Source organism: Vidua macroura, chromosome 1, assembly GCF_024509145.1.
Source record: "Vidua macroura isolate BioBank_ID:100142 chromosome 1, ASM2450914v1, whole genome shotgun sequence".
Lineage (NCBI taxonomy): Eukaryota > Metazoa > Chordata > Aves > Passeriformes > Viduidae > Vidua > Vidua macroura.
Genome location: NC_071571.1, coordinates 136,448,688 through 136,473,173, shown reverse-complemented (window position 1 = coordinate 136,473,173; position 24,486 = coordinate 136,448,688). Strand labels below are relative to the sequence as shown.

At 37.5% G+C, this 24,486-nt stretch overlaps 1 protein-coding gene across 3 annotated transcripts in view; it reads right to left on the bottom strand.

Annotated features, from left to right (window-relative positions):
* EMC2 (ER membrane protein complex subunit 2) overlaps positions 1–23,696 on the bottom strand; it is a 36,567-nt gene extending 12,871 nt beyond the window's left edge. Inside the window, exons 1-5 of one of the 3 annotated variants that reach the window (XM_053988203.1) lie at positions 23,361–23,696; positions 17,258–17,371; positions 16,546–16,610; positions 12,181–12,266; positions 9,297–9,354 (exon numbers count right to left, since the gene is read on the bottom strand). In XM_053988203.1, coding sequence (XP_053844178.1) covers positions 9,297–9,354; positions 12,181–12,266; positions 16,546–16,610; positions 17,258–17,371; positions 23,361–23,448 — 411 coding nt within the window. In that variant the 5' untranslated portion in view covers positions 23,449–23,696. Of the gene's footprint in view, positions 1–9,296; positions 9,355–12,180; positions 12,267–16,545; positions 16,611–17,257; positions 17,372–22,923; positions 22,997–23,360 lie in introns of those variants that run through there. The other 2 variants (XM_053988194.1, XM_053988213.1) reach the window with 2 other exon arrangements.
* Positions 23,697–24,486: the final 790 nt, after the last annotated feature.

Below are 24,486 nucleotides of genomic sequence, written 5' to 3'. Positions count from 1 at the left end.
TTTACAACATTTTAAACATAATTACTCTCCTAAATAATTTTTTATCCTTTAATCCATTTGAAGAAATCAATTGCTTCCAAAACAAGAGAGTGGTACATTAGTTCAAGCACCAAAACAGAAAATCTAAAAATACTTTTGACATTTAATTAATTTCCTTTTAATTCATCCCCTTTATCTCCTTCACAAACACATATTCAATGGAAATTCAGTGAAAACAACTCCAGGGAGGAAAAAAATATTTCACCCTTGTGACTAAATGTAAGACACAGACAGAGAGAAGACTAATCAGAGGCCAAATTACAACACAATGAGTATGGTTTCCACTGCTTCTTTGTCAAACTGCAACCTGTGAAGCTACATACATCATTCTACTTTTACTGGGAGAAATCTGGCTAAAAGCCATAACAGGAAATTTTAACTGCTGACACATTTATTACTGTAACAATAACACACTCTCTATTTTATTTTTGCTTTTCTAAAAATAAAGATAACAGCATAATTAAACTTACTTTCTTTAAATTTAAAAAGAATAATCCCACATGCTTATCATGCTGCTATAACAAACAAAATACCACCACAAAATAACAACCAAAAAACCTCAACCAAACCATTGTTTGCTGTCACGTTTTATGGAGTTTTCAAAGCATTTGTAAAGCAGGTCACCCCCTTCTCTGGTGGGAACACCAGGGCAGTGTTAACGCACTGCCCAAAGCTGACATTATACACAGCCCAGTGACCTGCCCACTGAGCCTGAAACATGAAAAGAGGAAAAGTGGGGATAACAACGTGCACAGCCAAAGGAATGCATCAAGCAATTACAGCCTAGGAAGACAGAAGGGTTTTTGCAGGTAACAGGCTATTGACTTTATAAATGTAGCCCTTGGATTAACAACTCATTATTTTCAAAATTGAAAGAAATCAAGAGCCTGATTAAAGTAAACCGTTGAGAACTAAAATAATCTATTAAATATATAAAATCAATCAATGCATATGAAAACTTAATTAGCCATGGCAAACAGGAACAGTCTACATAAGTCACTCTCCTCTCTATTTCTAATGCAACTCCTTCAATTGCATCCAAGTCAGTCCTCCAAGAGAGTCTGGAAACAAATTTTTTTCCATAGCTGCTTTATTTCTAAACCAGAGCACTCACAAGTAACATAAATCACAGGAGCCTCAAGACATTAATTTATGAAAAGCTACAATTATTTCTAGTCACAAATATAAGCTGATGTTTACCTATAGCAAACATGTAATCTAATGCAATCAAATAACACAACATATACTGGTGGTAGCACTGAGGAATTAAATTAGTTTTGTTCACATTTGACAGAATCTCCCTGCTGCACCAAATTCCAAGAAATTTCTTCAAAATCACACTTTTACAACTTTTAAAACATCATTTTTTTTGTCTACCTTCCTCATCACCAAAGATATAAGCAGCATCTGGGCTTGGAATCTGCACTCACTTCACCCTCAAAATGCTGGGAGATAAGTTTATTTACAGAGAACTCCAAGTTTACAAAGGAGAGGCTCAGCCACTCAAAACAGTGCTGACATCCTGAGGAAGAACAAAACGTTGTCTAGTAGCACAGAATTTCTGAAAGTCTTTTTAAAAGCACTGAAAAGAATCTGATGAAGATGCGGAGTTTTTTTAAAAGCAGATTCTAACTTTTTCCATCACATAAATAAAATCATAAAGCCAAGAGATATGCACAGAGGTGTTCAGTAGATCTGTGATCCACAGGATTGATATGACAGGTGAAAAAATGAAGACATGAAAACAAACTACTATTGCTTTTAATTGTATTCACTACTCTCCTATCTGACTTCCAAGTTTTTCTTTCAATCATAAAGTCTACCAGTTTTTAAATAAAAATAAAATTCAGTAATTCCAGGAGTCAGTACATTAAGAAAAATACACACAAAAAGGCCTGCATTACAAACAAAACATGGAGCACAGTTTGTGTGCTGTAAACTTCTAATTCTTGTTCTCATTTGTATTGCCCCTGAGCTCACTGTGTGAGTCAGCTTAAGTGCTGCTCTGTGAGCTGGAGCTCACACAGTTTCCTGAGCATCCTCAGGACAGCAGCATAACTAACAGCAATTTACACTCATAGCGTCAATCTTTCTTTGTTTCCACACAAATTAAACAAAATGCTTTACTGCACAGAACCACTGCCAACACTAATAACCACTTTAGCATACAAAAGTATTTTTGTAAAGTAAAGCCAGACTCACACCAATTCTTCAGAAGCTTTACCTAGCATTTATACCATATTTCCTATTTATTACCTACCTTAAAACCAGCTGATTGAAAAAAAACAGGCAATTTCATGTTCCATTATGTTAAAGGCCCTCTTTACCAAAAACCTCACATCTCAAAACACATTCATTTTTAGGGGACCTATTGCAAGATACTAGAAAACTGCAAAATGGAGAGTACAAATTAGTTCAATTATTAATTTTAAGTCCACCAAGAATATTCTTGAGAAATTATTTTTTAAATACAGGGACTTGAAATTATTTTGAAGTCTAAAAGGCGTACTAAAATAGTCACAAACAACTATATTGATAAAAATTTTAAAAATAGCATCAAGGGGTACATTTCAATTCGTCACATCACAACAGTAAGACTTTCTAGAACAAGCCTCATACAAAAATTAACTCAATCTTCTTTCTCCTTCCACCTTAAGTAAAAAGGAAAAGGAAAAACCTCCAGTGCTGTAACAAGATCTGCAGAATTTGACCACGCAGATACTATGACACAGATTTCTCCCTCAATTTTCCAGAGTTTAAAGCAAAACACTGGAATGGTTATTGGCTAATTCTGTAAATCCATAATTCTTTATGGAAAGATATATGCATCTTAAAGAAATACTTGAAGAATCAGTATCATATGGACTAAGCTACTTCAGTATGTACAAATTTATTAAGGAGTGACCCTTTCTAAGGTATTTCTTTTTTTGTAAAGACTAGTAATTCCCAATCTGGCATAAGCACTAATCCTCCATTTGTCATGATTCGTTTTAATTAGCATTAGGTAGACTCAAAATGAAGTGAGGACTTGAACATTTATCAACTTCTGTATTTCATTAGTAAAACATACCAAGAGAGTCATTAATTGTTCTAAATTTCATGGCTGTAAAGTAGTAGTAGGAGAATTTTCAGGGATTGAGCCCCTAGGAAAGGAAGAATTTCTTATCTGTAAAACTACTACAGCCTTAAACACATGATACTTTCCATCTTAAAAAGAAATTTTTCTTTCCTTTTAACGTTTTAGAAAATATGTATTTGGTCTAAGAGTTTGATCCATTGAAACATTTTCCTTCAAACTGTAATATGCAAATCAAAACAGAAGTGTAAACAGCTACAACGGAGATACAGGGAAAAAATTACACAGATGTCAAAAAAGCACATAAGCAAAACCAGTACATAACCACAAAAAGCCACAATAACAAATTTATTCCTACCAGAATTCAGACTTTTTTCAATGTTAATCATGCAAGACAGTTAAACCTTGCAAACGTATGCAGGCACAGAGCTACTGGGCTGAAGCTGCCCTTTTAGGAACAACCTCAAAGCAAAACATAACTTTTTGTATCCAATAAACAACCTATAAAGTCTAACACCAGCATAGAGTAAATTGGTAGGAGCTGTACAGGCTGAAAAGCTAAAGCCTGGAATTGGCAAACATTAAAAATGGTATATACCAACAAAAAGTAAAAACAGTTTACACAGAGGAAAGTAAGGCTTCCCTTATCTAGGGGAGTTCTTCAAGGAGTCCTTAAATGTAGATGAATAAAGATCCATGTAAAAGTCATCTTTGACATAAAATATAATTTCAACAAGATGTCTCACCTTGATGCTTAAAGCTCTGAGGGAAACTATAGTTACCACAGCCTAACAAGGGAAGGTCTTGACATGGATAAATAAGTAAGTCAAAAGATATAAAATAGGGAAAAGAGTTCTCTGCACTGAGAATCACAGAAACACCTGTATTAAAACCTACTGCTCAGCACTCTTGATAAGAGATCTAACAAGGGAATTAATAGTGATGTAAAGTTAAACGTTGATAAGGACTTATTTAAGTATAAAGAACAAAAGACAAGTGCAAAGAATAGCATTCACAATAATTAATCATAATGAATACTTTTACCAGCACAATAAAATGACCTGTGAAATTTAATCTACATAAATGGCTGCATATAGGGTCAAACAATGCTAATTTAATGTACACAAAAAACCTGTCTGAATTTGTCCAGTTAGGAGGGAGTTACTGGACTTGCAATAAACAATTCTACAAAACATCAATTCAGTGTTCAGAAACCATCCTAAAAAATCCAAAAACCCTGCCGCAAAACCCTAAACTGAAAATACTGCGATATTGGAGTTATCAGAAAAAAAAATACAGAAGAGACACATCTGTGGCATCACTTTGTTATTTGTAAATTCATAATGCTCCTGCATTTTTAATACTGACTGCTGTTCAGTCCTCTCATTTCTCACCAAAATATAGGAAAAAACACAGAAATGACACGGAGAACAGCAGAGTTTTAAGGCACAGAATGGCAACAAGAATAGCTGCACAACAAGACTTCTTAGCTTAGAGGCAAGAAAAGCACAAAAGATCCCTAAAGTCATGAGTATTAATAAAGTGAAAACAACTGCTGAACAGTAATAGACAAATTCAGAGGCATTACATGAAAATGTTAGATTGAAGGTGTGGGAATGGAAAAAAAAAACCCACAAATGGGAGATTTGCACAATCCATTAAAAAATTACAATATTTAATTTCTCAATTATGTTGTAGATGTAGGCATGGCAAACTTAAGCAAGTTTAAAAATAAATCTATGCAGAAATTTCATTAAGAGCTCTTAAAAACAGAATTAATGCTTCTGGCACAGGAAAACTGCATCATGAAGATGAATAGGAACTGGCAAAACAGACCACAGTATACTGTCATTGCCCTGCTCTTATACACTTCTGGTATCTGCAATAAGTCAAAGCCAGACACAGGACAAGTAAAACGGACTTTTACCACAACTGCAGTACAGTTGCTCTTCTGTTCTCAAATACTTAATTTCAAGAGACAAAATCTCCATCAATATTTAAAAGTACTACGCGCACAAAACATGGGACAAATGGTGGAATGCACTCTGCTCTCTCACTTCACTGATCATGACTGAACAAGAAGCAAAAAACCCTGCAATGATAAATGATGCTCTGTCAAAAGCAAAAAACCCATTTTTTTAGGACCACATAGGGCATTCCCAGCTGATGGGTACATCAGTTCACACTGGGAACTAACTGAAGTAGGAACAGCCATTCTTCACAACTCTCACCAACTCCATCCTGTGTCAGTCAGTGCCAAGCTATCTTGTTCAACTCCCTTTAAACCTATCACTGTACACACCTATGTTTAGGTCTAGTTCTGTCTTTCTTGGCAGTGTGGCCAATATATTTAAGGAAACACATGTCACCTCAAAATTCTGCCCATTAGTAGATGCTTCATTTGGTGAGCAGTTTTCCCTTTTGCAACTCAGAGCATCCTGTAGATAAAGGTACAAAGCTGCAAGATGTTCACAGGAGGTCCCTGTTGAAAATGAATTCACAGCTACTGCAGCAGTTTTAAGGAATTATCACAGTTCAGATGAAAAACAGATTTCCAGTGCTCAAATTCAGTGCTCATTATTCTCATCTGATTTAGTGGGGACAAGGAGGTAGGGAAAGAAAGGTTACCTATACAGTCAAGATAGCAGTAATGCAGAGTCACAGAAAGTGATGAACTCAAATATTCATAGTGTATAACTGCTGCCTATTTACATGATACTGAATCCTTCTAGTACATAGAGGTCTTCAACCACCTCCTGTGCCTCTTCTGAAATATGCCCAGCTCATCCACAAAAAGAATCTCAAAATAGTAAGAGAAAGGGTAACTTCACGTGACCATATCCATACAGTTGTTCCTGCCCACTTCAATAAACAACAGAGTTGATGAGAGCACAGTCTTACTACAAAAATTTTAAATTCTTCATTCACACAATTCTATTACTAAACCCATGATGGTAATGAAACTATCCACATGTTCTAAGCTAAGGAAGCAGACAGTGTCTTGCATGAAAAGCTTGGTTGAAAAAGTGGCAAGAAAAATAGCTGAAGAATTATCCTAATAAAGACTCCAGATTTTCCATGGATTAGAATTAAGGTGGAACTTTGTGCCTTATCTCACTTTCCCTGGTGTTGACCAAGTGCTCTGCAATCTTCTTGATGGCTGAGCTGAATAATCAAGAGAAACTGCAGGTGCACTAGGATGACACTGGAGCAGGTTAGACACCAACCTAAGTCTTGAACACATTAACTCAATTTCCTTTCTCATCAACAAGCTTCTCTACTCTGCTGAACAGACCACCTCAAGAAGAGCCTGACTGATGAAAAATACTTACCTGTCTAACTAAAAGGTCTTCTTCCAAAGAAGAGCAGGATAAGGATTTCTCAATTAAATACATAAAGAGCAAAAACAAACAAAAAAAACCCCTTCTACCAACACTACTAAAAAACAGTAACTCTCTTTTATTTTGTTCTGAGAAACAGAATAAGCATTTTATCTGAAGATCTACAAACAAAGCAGCCACTGTTCAGCATCACTAGAAACATTTTCAGTTGGACACTACATGAAATTTTAATTAATAAAAGAGCCCTACAACAGAAAATACTATGCAGCCTTAATAAGAGGAAGCTGTCAGCTTGACCTCTAAAACACCATCATTTCAACCAAATCAGACAAGAATGGAAAAGATTCTAATTCTTACCCTATTGAAATGTATGCAAGTTATGCATTTCACAAGAGTCACATTTCATTCATTAAAGTCTTTAGAAAAGAGACTATGACTCAACATCTACATACTTTGAAAAATGAAACAAAATCTCTGAGGTGACATTAACACTGTTCCATTGCCAAATGAATCATCTTTTTCAGAAAGTAAGTGCAGAGTGAGATAAAACTTAGAGATGTTCCTATTTTAAAAAATAAAGACTATTTTGAATTGTATCCTAAGAAATTAAGTAATTAATGTTAACTTAATTTCAGCAACAAAACTTCACATGAAAGTGTAAATGTTCATTACATAATTTGAGTTCAAACTTTACCTTTTAAAATGGAAAATTTTGCTACATGTCTAAAAGAAGTAATTTTTTGAATAATCTTTTTCCATGCTACTTTTTGATCAGTCAGTGCAAGCTATGATTTTTACATGATTTGTGTGAACAAATGTCTATGTTTCACTTAAAGTACTTGCCAAAACATCTAATGTATATAAGCAACTCCATGTGTCAGCAGACCAGAAGAAATTTCTATAAAGTTAAGTGAATGCCAAGACAAACTCAGCAACAGTTGCTTTTCTAAAAGCTTGAAATATTTATTTTCCTACAGCAGTCACATGTGTGCATGGAAATAATTAAAAGGTAAATGACACAAAGAAATCTACACATGACAACTTATCAAAACCTTTTACTTAACTTTCACTCTTGACATGCAAGCCTTATCCAACCAATTCTAGTTATATAGCAAGGAATTTTCCTTTGCATGTAACATTCTCCAATTCTATTATTAGAATTAAGAAATTCAACCACACAACTGTTCTAATATAAATTTATAACTTATGTTTCTAAATATTACAAGTTTATGGATCTTTATGATTTGGTTACAAAGAAAATCCAAATAAAGAAACAATCATGCATTTTACTTATTTAAATATATAATTTTGTTTTGTAATGCCATCCAACAAAGCACGCAGATGATGTTAGCTATGTTGAGATGAGAGAACAGTAAAACTGCCAAAAATGTATACTTCAAGATCTGTGGTCCATAAAAGTCACTACAATATGGTGCTCCATCTTCCATTGGTATCAGCAAAAGGCCATAAAACATGTACCAAAGTGACCCATTCTGTGTTTTCACTGTAAGTGGGTTCCATATTGGTCCAACATGACTCTGAAGATTCTGTGTCAAACTCTTTGGGCCATGCAGTGATAAAATCCACCATTTACTGTGGACACCAATGCATCTTGTGCTCAAAACTTGTTGAGCTCAAGCTTCTACTATTTCAGGGAGAGTGAAAAAGAAGAGTGAAGAACTGAAACAGTTCCTTTTACCCTTGCACAAAATCTGTGAGTTCTAGCACTGCTAACAGACGGACTTTAACCTACCACTGTTGTTCAAGTGCTTAACTTGGTATTGTTTCCACATGTGTTGCCTCAAAAATATCTTTCTGGTGTTTTGGGGTATTTTTTTAATGTTGCTGCTTGCTTTTTAATTTGTTTTGATAGATTTTTTTTACAGTTTACTTAGTTAAAGGGGTGGTACATCATCTATATCCAGCTCTGGCATACCCTAGTTCTAATCCCAGTTATCTGTGTTTCTGTGGGTTTTCTCCTCCTGAATAGAAGACCACATCAAATAAGCTGACCAAGGAAAGGAAGAGGTTCTACACACACCTAGGAAGATTTACGTGAGATTGCCAAAACATCTGAAATAGCCCAAGTATTACACTTACACAGAAGTTTACCCAACAGACAGTTCCTCAAAGCCAAGTAACACATACACCCTCAATGATTAATATTTTTGATTTTCCAATAAATAATTATGTCATACAAAAATCTGAAACTCCATAGTTTATTAATTTATCAAGTTTTATCCTTGTGGGAAAAAAATAAATGAAAATATATTGCTGCAAGTTTCTCTAGACTTTTATTTTGCCAGCTAATAGCTCACAGTGGCTTTTACCAACAATATTCAAAAATGCTTAGAAGAACAGTACAGTCTGTCTCAGATTTTGTTTTATACAATTGACATGCTTTATGCATTCTGATTCAAGAGCTAGTAAAATGTCCCAGACATGAATCAAAATAATTGCTATTCAAGCACTACCTTAGTGTATTAATAGTCAATCCTGAAGTAAGATCATGCATTAGGGACATAGAAGACATGCAACAGACTATATTAGTCTTTTAAATACTCCATATTCTGGGAAATGAAAGAGTTGAAAGGCCCAGCTCTAAACACTACTAAGACTTCTGGAAAGATCACTAGTTATAGTCTGTCTCGAAAAATCAGTGTTTAAGAAGGTATTACATCACACCTTCCCATGAAATGGTAACATTGGTTATTATAACAGAAAACTAAAGGAAACAAATACAGCAATACAGACACACATTTTTCTACACTGAAACAGAAAATATAGTCACAATTTCAAACAACACATCAGTGCCGTTTAGAATTATCTTTTAAACTTACTGTATTAGTTGAGTCTTCTTGTAAAATTCTATCATATAACTGGATAGCATCATCATACCTGTACAAAGAAATCATTCACATTTATTTCTGCTAAGACAGAACTTCTGACTTTTTGTCTCTCTTTGCAATAGCTAATAACCCTCCTGCATTTTTTATACTGACATATAATATACATATACTAAGCAAACTATATTTATACAAAATTATTTTGAGAGTGCTTAGTATAAACAGTAACATTTTTGTAATCAGTTAAGAAAAACACATGGAAATTGCTTCATGAAATACCATTTCAGCAGCAACCTGGATATTTTACACCCAGCATCTCATTCTCCTGCCTGTTCTCTTGATGTCTACCCAATAGGTTCAACCATCACATCCCTACTCCCCCTTTCCCATCTCCCAAAAATAGAAACTCCAAAACTTGAAAAGTTTTAATAATGACATTCCACTTCACTGTTGTAACTTAAAACTTCATGTAAAGTTCCTTCTGTTGTGACTTTAAAAAGTATAAGCAGCTGCATACAGCAAACTGGAAACATTCCTATAGGAGTCTACCATAGATTATAACATAAATCTTTACAGAAAATGTTTTCCACGATTTATCACTTCTTTTATTTTTTTATCAATTAATTCTGCTATCTGAAGTGTGCTTGAAACAGGTGACTTCAGGTGCTATGAGCACTTCAAACCTTCTGGGAAACAGCTCTGTGTGTTCAGTCAGCTGTGTACATGGCCCCAACAAATGAAATAATTCAATTCAAACCACATTTCACTACACACCTGTTGAACTATCGCCAGAGAACTAGGGCAGACATTGTGTCTTCATGTGTAGTTTGACAAGCAGTTTGTCAGAGATACTGCTGATTGATTTCTGATGCTCTACATTCCTTAGACATCACCTCAGACACTCATTTACATACCTACACTGTTCCCTAAGCACTGCTGACACTACCATAGCTCAGCTGTCCACTCCAGCTACCCTAAGTTATAGGAACTACTGTGAAAGGAAGCACAAAAGCAGAAACGAGTAGAAGGCAACTGCTACAGACTTGAGCAGACGTGCTGTAAAATGCTGTATTTGTGTTCTCTGTTAACTGCTGCTTTGTCAAATGCATTTTAGAAGACTGAATCTGATGGCTATAATCCCAGCTTTACACTGTGAAGTTCTAGAACATTATTCTTTTTATTAGCAAGTGTACAGGGATGTGTCAGTCTCTGGGGATGTTCTTCACTGTTTCCTTTTCCTGTCAGGGAAAGCAGGATTCTCCCTAGATGCTACAAGTCACTTAGAATTTAAAAAGAAATTTGCTTCAATTGAAGTGAAACATGATGTCTGCAGCCTAAATCTTTCTAGATTTCTTTTATAATCACAGGAGACAGACACACTTCTTTGGGGCAAAGCTTAGAGCACCTGCAGATGGGTTTCTGTTCAAACAACCCCAAGCTGAAGCCTCTTTCTGCTCTGGCTTCTAGAGAAAACCTATGGACATCAAACTTCAGTTTTTGTTACTTTCTCTGGTCCTTGACAGTCTGATCTCAAGGATCTGATCTGACAGAGACATTTTGTTGAGAACTTCGATGAGCACTTTCAGAAAACTGTGGCTCAATAGTGTTTAATTTCTGAAACCATACATGATGTTTGTGCAGCAGTCATCTCCCACAGAGATCAGGTCCCATGCAATAACATCTTTAATGCAGTCACATAAGCCTGAACAGAATTATGATCTATTTTTACTTCTGAATAGATTTCAGGAAGGGGAAAAAAACTGCTGTAATTCTCTGTCTTCCTACCCTATATAAAATGTAGATAAGAGAGCTAAGTTTACTGGAAACTCTTCAAAAATACGCACTTTATATAAAGTGAGTATGAAACAGAGCACCTGGTTGCCCTGAGACAGCTCCAGTGAATGGAGTCCACTTATTCATTCTCGTTGATCCAAGCAATGGACATTTGTCAGTGTTTCATATCAAATACCATTTTCAAAGCTAATTTTGCAAGAATGTAATGGATGAAGTATGCTAAGTAATTATCTTTTAAAAAAGCATTTAGGCTGTACTTCCAATTCCTTTTTATTAAGATGGTCTAAAGGCTCCAAACTCACCAACTCTATGCAAAATGTGGCATGGAACAGATTTCCTATCATTCAAATGCACTGGAAGTCATTCTTAATACCCAAGACAAGTGCTATAGAACAGAATGCTGACAACAAAGATGCATCCAAGGAGAAATGTGTACAATAAAGTTAATCTGCAAGTCCTGAGGTCATTCATGTGGAAAGTTGCAAAGTTTTGATCTGTTCATTATTTTAATAATTTCTGTTGAACTTCATATGTCATAACCCTTCTACATGATATTTCAAAAAGGTCTGATTTTTATGTTCAGCCATTCTATTCCATTTGGTTTTTGATTTATTTTCATAACAAACTCTATAGATGTAATAGTTTTTAAGTTAATTTACCCACACTCAGGAAATAAGGGTAAAGAGCTGCACCCTGCAGTAATCAGTAAGTAGAACAATTAAGGCAAAAAAACCACTGGCACTGATTTTCATATGCCGCCTTAGCTCTCTGAAATGAAACCTACACCTCACAGCATTTGCCAAAAGACAGTGTTCTGCTGTATAATGACTTATGCTATGAAGGAAGAGATCCTTCAGATCTATGATCTCTGATGGGAAGACTGCAAAAATGAAACACTGCATAGTATCTGCAAAAATGCATTACAGATGTCTAAAAGTCTTAATATGATCATGCACACTGTTATTTCCTATAAAGGAACTGCCCAGCATTATTTTGCCATTTTGCAATGGCTGAATGCTTTTGTAAGAAAGAGCAAACATTTTTTTTCAGACAGTAAGTACATTTTTTAAAATTCAGGTTTTACCTTTCCATGGCTTCAAATCTCATTCCAGTTAATCGTTTAACTCTGTGGCTCCCAGGAAACTGCCGCCTCAGTTCCTGAAGACAAAACTATACAAAGAACCAAAAATACTATTGTGAATATAATTATCTTCACAGAAGCTAGAAGAAGGAAAAAAAACCACAAAAAAAAAAGAGGGCTTCACTCATAATTCAACTATCTACCATAGACAGTTGAATTATAAATAGATATCTACAATGCCAGTTCTGAGTAAAAGTAAATACCAATTTTTGAAACAAACAATAAAATGCATTGACAAAGAGAAGGTCAGAAACTGAAATTCAGTCTGTTAGATGACTGATTTTAAGAAGTATCTTCCATACAGGGCATTAGATTGCCAGGCCCCCTTGGAAATAGTTATGTACCCAGAAAATAACACTCACCTACCAAAACAGCTCTGACACTATTAAAACCTAAATTCTATTTAGTTGCCCCACAGTAACACAAGACAGTAAAAAAAACAAGGACAGTAAGAGCTTAAGTGATACTTCTTTAATAAATGGATATTTCACAATGGAACAAACTATGCTAATATAATGCTCTGTGTTTATTTTTAAAATAAAACTTTGAAATCCAAAGAAAATGTTTGCCACTGGCTTGGGTACAGCCTGCTGGCAGAAGAGGCATAATTTTTAACTCCTGAAATCAGTAAGACATCTAGGCTGGGTAAAAAGAATTCATCACAGGCAGATTTTTCTGAATTAGCAGAGGACATTTGGTAGAGGGACTGAGTCACAACTTCCCCACAGCAAGCTAACTCATAACCATATCATGGATGTGGCTATTGTGAAGTTCCCAGCTGACTCATGACAGTGGGAGGCAGGACAGTCCATAGGTTCTCAAAACAGACCAGTGGTGTGCATCATGTTAAAAGCTTCACACTGAATCCTCTTCTAGGCACTTATTTATGCAACTCAACTTAGAAACTTATTCTTCAGACATAAGGTTCTAGCAGAGACCTACATAATCTGTTCCATCTCATCAAATTCACAGGTCAAAGGACAAAGTACAAATCAGTAACAATGAGGATCCCTCTTTGTTTCTGTAGATAAACAGGTTGCTAAAGCACATCCAAGAGGAATATTTGCATCTCTCCCAGATGCTAAGAAACAGAAAAGAGAAAAGCAACAGTGACCAAAGTTGTGATGCTTAGCCTCAAGCACGAGGGTCACATTCATCACAATTAACTTGATTTGCGATGAACCAAGATCCTTACAATGCAACTTCACACAGGAAGGCTCAGGTTCAGCACAGAAATTGTTTACTGGCACTTGGAGTGATGTCTAGGTGAACTGCTGTTGCTCTAGTCATAAAAAACTACATGTACTTAGCAGCATGTTACATGATGACTGAACTAATCTCTGACCATTCTTAAGAGACAGGAAAATTTACGTAAAAAAAGTATATCCACTCCAGCTTTTAAAACCCAGACAACCCTGTAGACTTTAAAAAGAACTTTTGCATACAATAAATCCATCCTGTGGTCTAGTGATCAGTGAACCCTGAAGGATAGTGATTTTTATAAACACATGTACTATTTTTCTCCAAAAAAAAAAAAGTACAAATAAAAATATTATAACATATACAATACTAAAGTCCAATCTGTAGATAGACTTTTACATCAAAAAAATCCTCATTGACAATATGAAAGTAGTGCTCAAGTGCAGGAGTAATGCAAGATGAGAACTGTTCACATTAGATCTCATTACACAACCATTACTCAACTGAACACAGCAGTCCAGGGGCCAAAATAAACTCCTGTAGATTAAGCTATCACACACAATAAAGTGACAGGAAAAGTTGTAGGAAAGTCATGAACAACTCACTGTAACACTGATAAAACCAAAAGCACATTAATAAACTACACCAGTTATATCTTCAAAATGTTCTGGACTCAGCAGCACTGAATGTCCTCTTTTTAAACTGGGACTTGTTACCCCCATAATAATTTATTTTATTGAGGACCGGTTTCGCACCATGTCAGTAATCTACTTGTGAGATTCTCTCAGTTACAATGGCAAACACAATTTGCATGTGAAACTTCAACTTGCACTTCATTTGCCTTCTGACTTTTTAAACATCAGACAAAGGCAGAAAAATATAAACCTGGACTTCAGCAGGTAAAACATTGGTAATGCAAGTGCTGCCAACAATAGGTGATTGCACTAAACCACCTGTATGAACCAACTGGCTGGCTGCAGCAGGGGCATGCATTACACATGGATTTTTGGTGCAAGACAGAAAGGGCAAAGTAGTAAGTATGGAAAAAAAAAAGAAAAAATTGAAAGTCAGAGGAATTACTTTGAAAACTACCTCAGCTTCTCATTTGGAGCAGATACCTATCCCCCTAAGCAAAATGCATCCTAGCTGTCAAAAGCTCACTGCTAAAAAAACAGAAGAGCCAAAGCTGTTTGTCTACTTTGGAGCTACAGCTGTCGTAAAATGCCACAGATGATGTAAACTTGTTCACATTAACTACTTATTTATTATAAATTAATCAAATTTAAAAAACCTCTAAGTTTCCACCTATGCTTTTAATCTCATTTCCAAGCTGCATACAAAATGTTGCATTCCCTCATCTCAAGCAATATTCCTTAAAGGGCACAGACACTGAAATTTAAACTCCCTGCTAGGGTTAGTAAAAACAAAGAACGTTTCACAACTGATCTTTCAACACTGGCTCTGTCAACAATTTTGTGAAAGTCTTCTTTAAAAGACTCTGAAAATAAAGACCAAATCTGTTTTACATATAAATCAGGACACAAAAATGTATTTATTTAAACACTAAGTCTATTTGTTTTTGTTTAAACAAACAGCTATACTACAACAGTATTTTCTTCTGAGGGACAAAAGAGAGGGAAGTTCAGTGGGTTCACAAGTTCAAAGTCTTGTAGTACTACATTTTCCAGCATATTCCATTTCAACGTGTATATATATATATATATATATATATATATATATATATATATATATACACATATAGGGTCAGATAACCCTGTCTAGTTCTGCCTGCTTTCAAACTGCCCTTCTCCCAACTTCATCCTCTAGTCTGACTCCTTGCATTAAGTTTTACCCAAATGACATCACATGAACCACAAAGATTTTATGAGATATTTTGTCATCTGACAGAGAACAAGGCACTGGAGGAGGAGTTGTGGTGAAAGACCTGGAGCCCTGAAAATGGCTTTTTACCTAGGATAAGCTCAAGCTTGGTGGCTTTCAGGGCACAAGGTAAGCCTCTGTTTTCTTCTGACTGTTTTGTGAAGGAGGGGTGAAAAGATTATTAACATTTTTCTGTAAGACAAACTTTTGCCTCTTCCTGTTTTTGCCTTTAAAGGATCAGCTAAGCTGACTGGGTTGTTTTGTTTGTTTGTTTCAGTGGCTTTTTTTGTTTTTAATTTAAGAAACAGGTTACAGTTCAAAATAAGTTAACTCTATCACAATTGTTATTTATATCAGTCAAATAAATTTGCATACAAATTGACTCAAATATCCATTAACAATATTTTTATCAACAACCACCAAATAATTTGGATTGCAATGGAGTTTTGGAGGTTACCTGTTCCAAATTCCCACTCAAAACAGAGCTAGTTTCCAAGGGAGTGCAGAACCATATCCCAATCTATTTTTAAGCATTTCCAAAGGAGATTCCACAGCTTCAATGTGCCATTTGTCATAAACCATGCACTAAATTTTTCATAAAATGTAAGTGGAATTGCCTTTGTTACAGCTTATCCCGCACTTGTCTTTTGTTGCACACCTATGAAAATATGTGCCCACCTTCTTTATACTTTCCTCCCCATCAGAATTCAAAAGGCTTTCCTAAGGCTTTCCTAAGCCTTAACACAGATCTCCAGCCTTTCTTTACACACTATGCAATCCAGCTCCTTATTAATCTTGAAGACCTGCTCCAATATGTCAGTGACTTTCCCCCATGGTAGCCAACATGACATATAATATATGTAAGATGGGTCATTTTACCTCAAAACATTCAGAAAACCAATATAATTTGAGAGGTTTTCAATAAACAAACATTCTCTGTACAATATGGCAACTTCAATATTATTCTTGACCTTTAGCCCATACCAGAGTAGCTATAAATATTTTCATGGCTATTGGAAGAGATGTGATCTGTCTAAACAAAAGTTATGCCTTAGAGGAGGTAGGAGGTGGCAGTTTCTTCATAGCTGTGCATTTCTTGATAGATATTCTTTCTACTATGCTAAGCTATGGAGCGCAGAATATGCTGTAACTTCCAAAAAACAATCTGAAAGAGACACCCAGGATGAATACATACAGTGTGAAAGAAAAGTCAGCTTGAAAACTTACCAGTGCCAAGTCATCTCGACTGCAGTCCAGGGCAGCAATCATCACCTGTTCATAAATTATCCAAACTGGACACAAAGAGACAATAAATGGAGATAACTGGTTTGGATTTTGTTTAAGATAATAGGAAGCGCCTATCATGTAAACAGGAATAATTAATTCTGTCTGTACATTTTTCTCCTTCTACTCTCACAAATCATGGCAGAAATATGAACAAATTAAGAAACTGCTGGAATTAATCAACAACTTATTTAAGCAATTTAGCACTTTTAGTGCCAAAGTACTTTCTGACATCTTGAAAGGCAAAAAAGCTCTAATTCTCTGTTTTTCCCAACATCATAACTGCCATGTTCTAGACAGATCCTTGTGAGGACTTGCTTCAATTTCTGTCACAGTGTTAAATAACAGAAAATCATGCAAATAATATCTTTGTAACAGTTTCAAATGAAGTTTTCACATTGCAGTCTAAATACTAATATAGCAAGCTAACAGTTCTTTCAGGTAATTTTTAGGGCTGTTTTCACTGCAGCCTACATTTGGGAAAGAAATAAGCTCTTGGAATTCTGGAAGCCTATTAGGCTAAGAAAACAATATATATTTCATCAACATCAGCACATACTGGAAGACAATATAAAACCTATTAACTAAAATACAGATTGAAAAAAGAAAACCTAATCAGTCAAGAAAATTTTTAAAATAATGATTGTTTACTTACTGTCATCTCCGAGTTTAGATGCGTATTCATTAATTAACTCTTCTCCAACATCCACTATCTGTTCACTGTTTCGATAGTTTTCTTCCCTCCACTTCCTCATTTTATCACGCATATCTGTGGGCAAAGGGGAGAAAAAAAATTGAGATTTTCAGACAGTAATGGCATTTGAATGTGCATATGATAGATAAGAAACGCATCTGAAGAATGGAATTAAAGAACGACAGAGCTAAGAAAGTGACTTCTACTAAAATTAAAAAACTACTAGAGAACAGATCTCTGAAACCTTATTACCCAAACTGTGCTCATGCTCTAACATTATCAATTCAGCTTCTAAGTTAGCAGTCTCTCAGGACAATAACCCATGAAGTAAAAAAATATACCTGGTTATCCAATAAATAGTAAAATTTATCCATTGTTAGGTAAAATAGGCTACAAGATATTTCTCCTGAGTAGTTTCACACATTTACAAACAACACTAAAATTGCATTTTTGCTACAGGTGGATAAATTTTCACTTGAAATTTTAGAAAAAACATTAGAACTTCCACTCTGAAAGGAATCTACACATTCCTAGATAAAGGAGCTCCAATAAAGGATGTGAAGGCTTTCTACACCAGGGAAGTGGCCAAAAGTACAAAAAAATATCACTGTTTACCTAGGCAAGGTAGAAATGACAGTTTATTATTAGGATTTTTGTTTCAAGAATACATTTAAGATCTCCAAGAGAGCAGGAATATTCATTAAGTCAGGTAGAGAACACTACTTTGCCTGAGCTTTATTTATCCTCTAGACCAGGAAATTGCTAAGAATGAGATTTTTTTATATATATATACATACATTTATCTAATTACAGTTGTTCTATACACAAGAACAAAATTTGAGAAAACTTAAGGAAAATAGTTTTCATTACTAGATAGTGGCTTTACTAATAAGAAGGTACCAGGACAACCGTTGCTAGTATTTTTTTGAAACTTTACAACAGCTGAAAAAACAAATACAGCGATAGATCTAAACATTGTCAATTTTTCTTGCACTTCAAAACACAGAGCTAACGTAAATGACAGTTAAAAATTAAGCACTGAAAGTTGTTCCATCTACCTGAAGGGATCTCGGATCACTCATAAGACTGTTATTGTGCTACATTTTGTGTTTTGAAATTCAACCAAAACCACCACAGGGTTACATTTCATATGCATGGGCAAAGTTAAATAGTTCTGGACATATGATGGTCCCTGGAAATTCAACGTTAGACGGCAAGAATGTGAGTGAACACAAACATTCACAAAAGCTGACAAGCTAAACGCCTAAAAATAAATAAGCTGTCTGATTTCCACCCACTCATTTACTTGGAAATTATCAATGCCTTCATTCCAGTGTGATTCCAAATGGAACAGTGTCTGAATTATGTATTAACAGAAGGTACATCTACCAATCATCTCACAAGTACATTTACAGCAATGGAAAAAAAACCTCTAGGACAAAGAATAGAACATCAGCTGATGAATGAAACATTTATTAATTTTAGATATACTGAATTTCATGTAAAAGGTAGAAGAAAGAAAACACTAAGAACTGCAGTAAAATTATACAAGTCTTTTTACAATGTTGTCGAACAATGAATTATTTACTAAGAAATCTATCAAGAGAGTCACACAATAATAACTCGAGTCTTGGGAGACACAATACAAGGCTGAGGAGACACAATTAGGGATTTTAGAAGAAAAAAACAAGTAAGCTAAAAAAAATATCTACGTTTTAATTAAAACTTCTGTCACCTATAGGCTGGTGCTGAGCAATTGATACATTTGTTTTCGACTTGGGTTTTTCTAAATTGGCACTTATGGCAGGTGTAAATCAAAATATTACAACGTCTAAGGAACAGAGGCACTTGGGACAATGTTTCCTGTTGCCTAAAACCATGCAAGAAGTCTACCTCAAGCCAGAAGACACAACCTGTGTTTCATTTTTGTGTCCAGTAAGGTGTCTGTTCATTTGGCCTGAGCAACCAGATATGAAACAATCCTCCTATAATTACCTACACTTCCACTGATGAATTGGAAAATAGTTTTCAAGTCCTTGGTATCTAAAAGCTCCTAATTAAATGAAGTCAATCACCACTTTGGAGCAGACAGAATTGCATACTCAAGAATGTCACCTTGGCACACTGCTGCCACCAAGGCAGTCACCCAGGGACCCTGCAGGCATTACATTTCCAGAGCTCGTTTGTATATTGATTCTCTGTTGCAGATAGCAAATCTTCACCCACAGCCCACCTCTGTGCACTCTCATCTGGCAGGTGCAGGCTGAGGCACGTGTGTCATGTTGGGTGCTGCAGATGCTGCCTCTAACCCTAGCAACTGTGCTGTCAAAAGGGCTTCAAATAAAAAAGAAACCCAACATCTCACCTTTGCCTGCTGTAATCCCATAAATCCATATATAAAACCCAGAGTAAACTGATCTGACCCTTTGATTACAACTGAAAATTAGGAATAGCTAAAAGAAAGTAAAGACAGCAGAGAACACAACAAAACTACATCAGAAACAGTTAATTGCAGATAGATTATTACAGAGATGAAATGCTAGACTGTTTCCTATTTCCTAGAGACTTGCCATACAAATTGAATATGAATTAATTTTTAAGTCACAGAAAGGGAGTTTGTCACCTAATATTAAAGATAGAAGGGCTCGGTTTTTAAATTCATTTGGAATTTTCTCTTTTTGTATATAACATTTTCCCAGATACACATTTGCAAGAAATACACACACTGGTAAACTTCATCTTATAAAGCATTTTATGGTATTTTCAAAAGTGACAAAGAATTCCTTGAAAAAAGTCTCATATGAACATGGTAATGAAAACTTTTAGAGTGCCACTATTGAAGGAGTGCCATTTTTAATACAGAAAATAGCAGTACTAATTTAATGTTACAGAGAACTTAAGCAAGAGGCATTCAGAGCTAATAAAAATCTAAAAAATACTTCTTCACTTTTTCAATTTATATCAAAAGAAAGCTAGTTTAAAGAATATGCCATTCCTTTCTCTTTTCTATTCTGATAACCACTTAAAGAGAATTATTGACTGAAACAAGAGTTGCCGTGACAGCACTGAAAGATCCCCACAAAGCTCAGCAGCGACAGCTGAAAGGCACTGATTGCCTTTAGCAGGGTGTGATGTGTTTAACACCATTATGCTGCTGTGCAAGGTTAAGAAAAGAAAACCTGGCTCATTCTGTCCAATTCTGACAATATGTCAGATGCATTTTCTGTGAAAGTTAATTGTTATTTTAATAGTTCTTGAACTACTGCCTGTTTGCAGATTGTGCTAATTTTACACTCGTGTACTCCAAAATCTGCTCCTAAAATGAAGGAGCAAAATGAATTTTTGTAATATTTCCACTCATGGGACAAATTCATCTTTAATGTATCACTGAAAATAAAATAAATACTTATTTATGAAGTTCTACATAGCTTAAGAAAGTCCTAGTAAGAGGCTACATATCACCAGGTACCAAGTGATGTGTAAACGTACATCACGCTCCTTGGCTACACCCACAGTTTTTGGCTTCCTGTCACTCCACATAGTTTCTAATGCTTTTATTTATGAAGGAACCAGGAAATATGCCATTTTCTCTGGAATAATTAGAACCAGTACTTAAAAAAAAAAGGAGCAACAAATCACCTTTGTCTCAACTAAATATGCTTTACTGTAAAATATATGTTACATAACAACATACAAGCATCTCTTTCAATACCACAGCATTCTGTGGTATTGGATCATCTAAGTCCATTGATCAAGATCATGAAGTTAAACAAGATGTTTTCCTTCAACACAGATTTCCAAATATACTTTAAAGCTTGAGATACAGCAACAAAGTAAAGAAAGAAAATATAAAACCCACAGCTCCCACACTGGAAAACACAGTTATTTTCAGTAATCTTTCCTAATCACCTGTACCATGCCATGTACCTAAAAAATTTAACCATGATTAAACTCCTACCTCTTTCTCAAAGAACCTGAGTGAAAAGCAAAGCAAGGTACAAACTATTTCATTTGTTATATGTTATTCTTCTTTCCTAACCTTGAATCATAGATGCATCTTTAGCTACTATGTAAGTATAAAATGTCTTGTTCAGAAAGGCCTGGGTATATAAAGGATATATGAACCATATACCTAATTTCACATAAATTAGGCATTTTAGAGAGATTCAAAATGAGCTACATAAAATTCCTAGAACTGTGTGTTCTTTGCTAGGAACTAGTTTACAACACTGCTGGGATCACCCCACCCATGAAAAGCTATGTTGCACCAGGATCTGTTCAAGCTCACACAGAGAAAAGAGAAAAGCTATCTTTTTTAAGAGGAGCCCTTGCATAGTCTGTTGCAGGACTCCTTTTTCACTTTACTTTTCATCTCTTGCAATAGAGAAAAAATAATACAGAATTTTTCAAATATGTGCTTCCAAAGTGGAGACAGCCCCTTGTACCAACACACACCAGCCTTACATTTGGATGAACACTTGAAGAGACTGAGAAGTTGATATGATAAAACTCATACACTGGTCCACTGAAATTTCTCATTCAACCCTATCCATACGCAAAACTCTACAGCTAGCACAATGACACAACTGTCAATCAGAATTCTTGGAAACAAAATGGGGAGGTTATTTCTAAGAGTAGGAAGCTCACCTCAATATGAATTAACCAAGTCCAGAAGCATTAAGCTTGAATATCCTACACCTGGCCTCTACATTAGAGTACAAACATACACTCTGCAACACCCTGGGCCAAAACAATCTAGGGCTAAACATACACAGACACGTCCACAGTCCGTGTTACCCACCCTGTGAAAAAGCTCATTGCTCTCTTCCGTCACTGATACCCAAGAACAACCGAAAAAAACCCCCACAAAAACCCACAAACAACTAAGTCCCTGCATTTTGTAACAACATCTGCTCAAGAATAATAAAAACTGAAAATTTTTTCAACACAAGGTGGTTTAGGGCAACTTCTGTGAAAAACTAACAGTAACACCAGTAATGGTCTATATGAGCTCCATTCAAGCTGAGCTTTACAAGTACTGTACGCTCATTCAAGAGCTAAAAAAGAACGGTCAATCAAGGTTTTCCCAATGTTCCTTCTGTTAGCTACAAAATCAAACTAAGCATTCATTCATGATTGGGGAATTATTCTGCTGCTCAATTATTTCTTCACAGATTGACAGTACGTAAATGAAAACCCAAGACCACACAGCTTCTCTCTGCATTATCTTCTCTACACTATGTCTGCAGTGCACAGTACATAGCTAAAGGTTCCCCCTTTACGGCCAAAATTGTTACTATAAGCCATTCATTTATTCTTGATAGGACACTGAGCTTGAGTGCTGTCTTGAGCTCACACTTCAATACTGGTTATGGAAAAATAATCACTGATAATGTCAAGTAAAGCTCAGACAGTATCGCTATATGAAAAATAAATCATCATTATGATCGAACAGACGTGAAAGCTGTAAAAACCCGGAGGGCAGGATTCTCAAAAACTTTTGCCACTTAAGACCTTCTAGAAATTTCCCCGCAAATGCTTATGATCGAGTTTTACGAGAGTATCAGGAAATTTTCAGTTCACCAGAAGATGAACTATGACGCAAACTGCTGACCCTGCCAAGAGACCATTTTTGCTGGTAAGCGCTGTCCCCAGGGGGAAGGCCGGCAAGCGGCGACGCAGCGGCCGCCGCCGTGCCCTGGAGACGCGGGGTCGGTCCCGCGGAGCGGAGCCGAGGGGAGGCGAAGGGAGGCTGGCCCGCCGCGCACCGGGGCAGCGCGGGACGCTCCGGGCCAGGTGCGCATCACCGTCCGGGGACCTGCGGGCACCGAGGAACCGAGCACAGATCGCCGCTTTTGCGGCCCGGCTGCCCACAGCCCGAGGAGCCGGGCGGCCGCCAGAACCGCCGCCCCTCGCTGCTGTTGCCCAGGCCTGGGTACGGCCTCCCGGCGCCGGCCCGAGCCCGCCGCGCTCCGGGAGCGCCGCCCCCTCCCCGCGGCCGGGGGCCGGTGGGGCCGGGCACAGCCCCTGCCCCGGGCGGGGACCGCCGGCTGCGCGGCGTTACCTTCCCAAGTCACGTCGTACATCTCCGACACCTTCGCCATCTTGGCGGCCGCGCCGTGACGCAGCGCGGTGACGGCTCCGGCCGTCATTGGCGGGAGGGCGGGAGCGGGGCCGGCCCGGCGGGGCAGCGCCGGCGATGGTGCGCGGCCGCCTGATGCCCGCAGCGCCCGCTCAGCCCGGCCGGGGCCGCGCGGGGCTCCTTCTGTACCCTCCCTCACCGTCGAGGCGGCCAGAGAGAGCCTCGCCCCGCTGGAGGGGAGCCCCCGCAGGACCGGAGCTTCAGGCAGCCGGAGCCTGTCCCGCCGGGCCTTTGGGCTCTGTTAGTCCTTGCTCGCGTCAGGAGCGCATTGAGGGGGCCACGCGTGACCCCCAGTCCGCGACGCTCCGTTCCTGTCGCGCCCGCGGGCACCGGGGTCAAAGTCTCAGAGCCCAGACTGCAGGTGGCACTAAGGGCTGCAGATAATTTCCTGTGTTATTGTCCTTACAAACTGTCCAGGACCGGTTCGCATGGCATGAGTCATGTCTTGAACACACGCCGGGCGCAGATGTGCCCGGTGTGGTTTGGGTTCAGCATGAGAACAGCCAGTATTTTTTCTGCCCCTGGCATCCTGGAGAGGGGCATGAACCGTCAAGGATGAACCATCGGTTTCTCTGTGCGTGGTTTGACATTCGCCCATCGCCAGGCACCCACGAGAGTCGCTCGCTCGCCCTCCCCGGCCACAGCTGGGCAGCGGAGAGGGGAAAAAGAAGTAACAAAAGGTTCACGAGTGAGATAAGGATCGGGAAGAACACTTCAAGGCAAAACAGTCTCAGCTTTAAGGTTGCAAAGTGAAGTTTGTTACTAACCGAATCAGAGGAGGATAATGAGAAGTAAAATAAGCCCTTAAAACAACTTTATCCCCTCAGCCCCTCCTTCCTTCCCACCGACAGTGCAGGCAGACAGGGCGTGGGGGTTTGGTCAATTCATCACCGACATTTTCTTCCGCTGCACCGGGAGAGGAGTCCTTCCCCATGGAGTCCCGCCCACGGGGGACCGTTCTCCGTGAAATTCTCCGGCGTGGGTCCACTCCCGTACCACGCCTGCTGCAAACGCGAGTCTCTCCCACAGGCAGACACTCCCCCAAAAC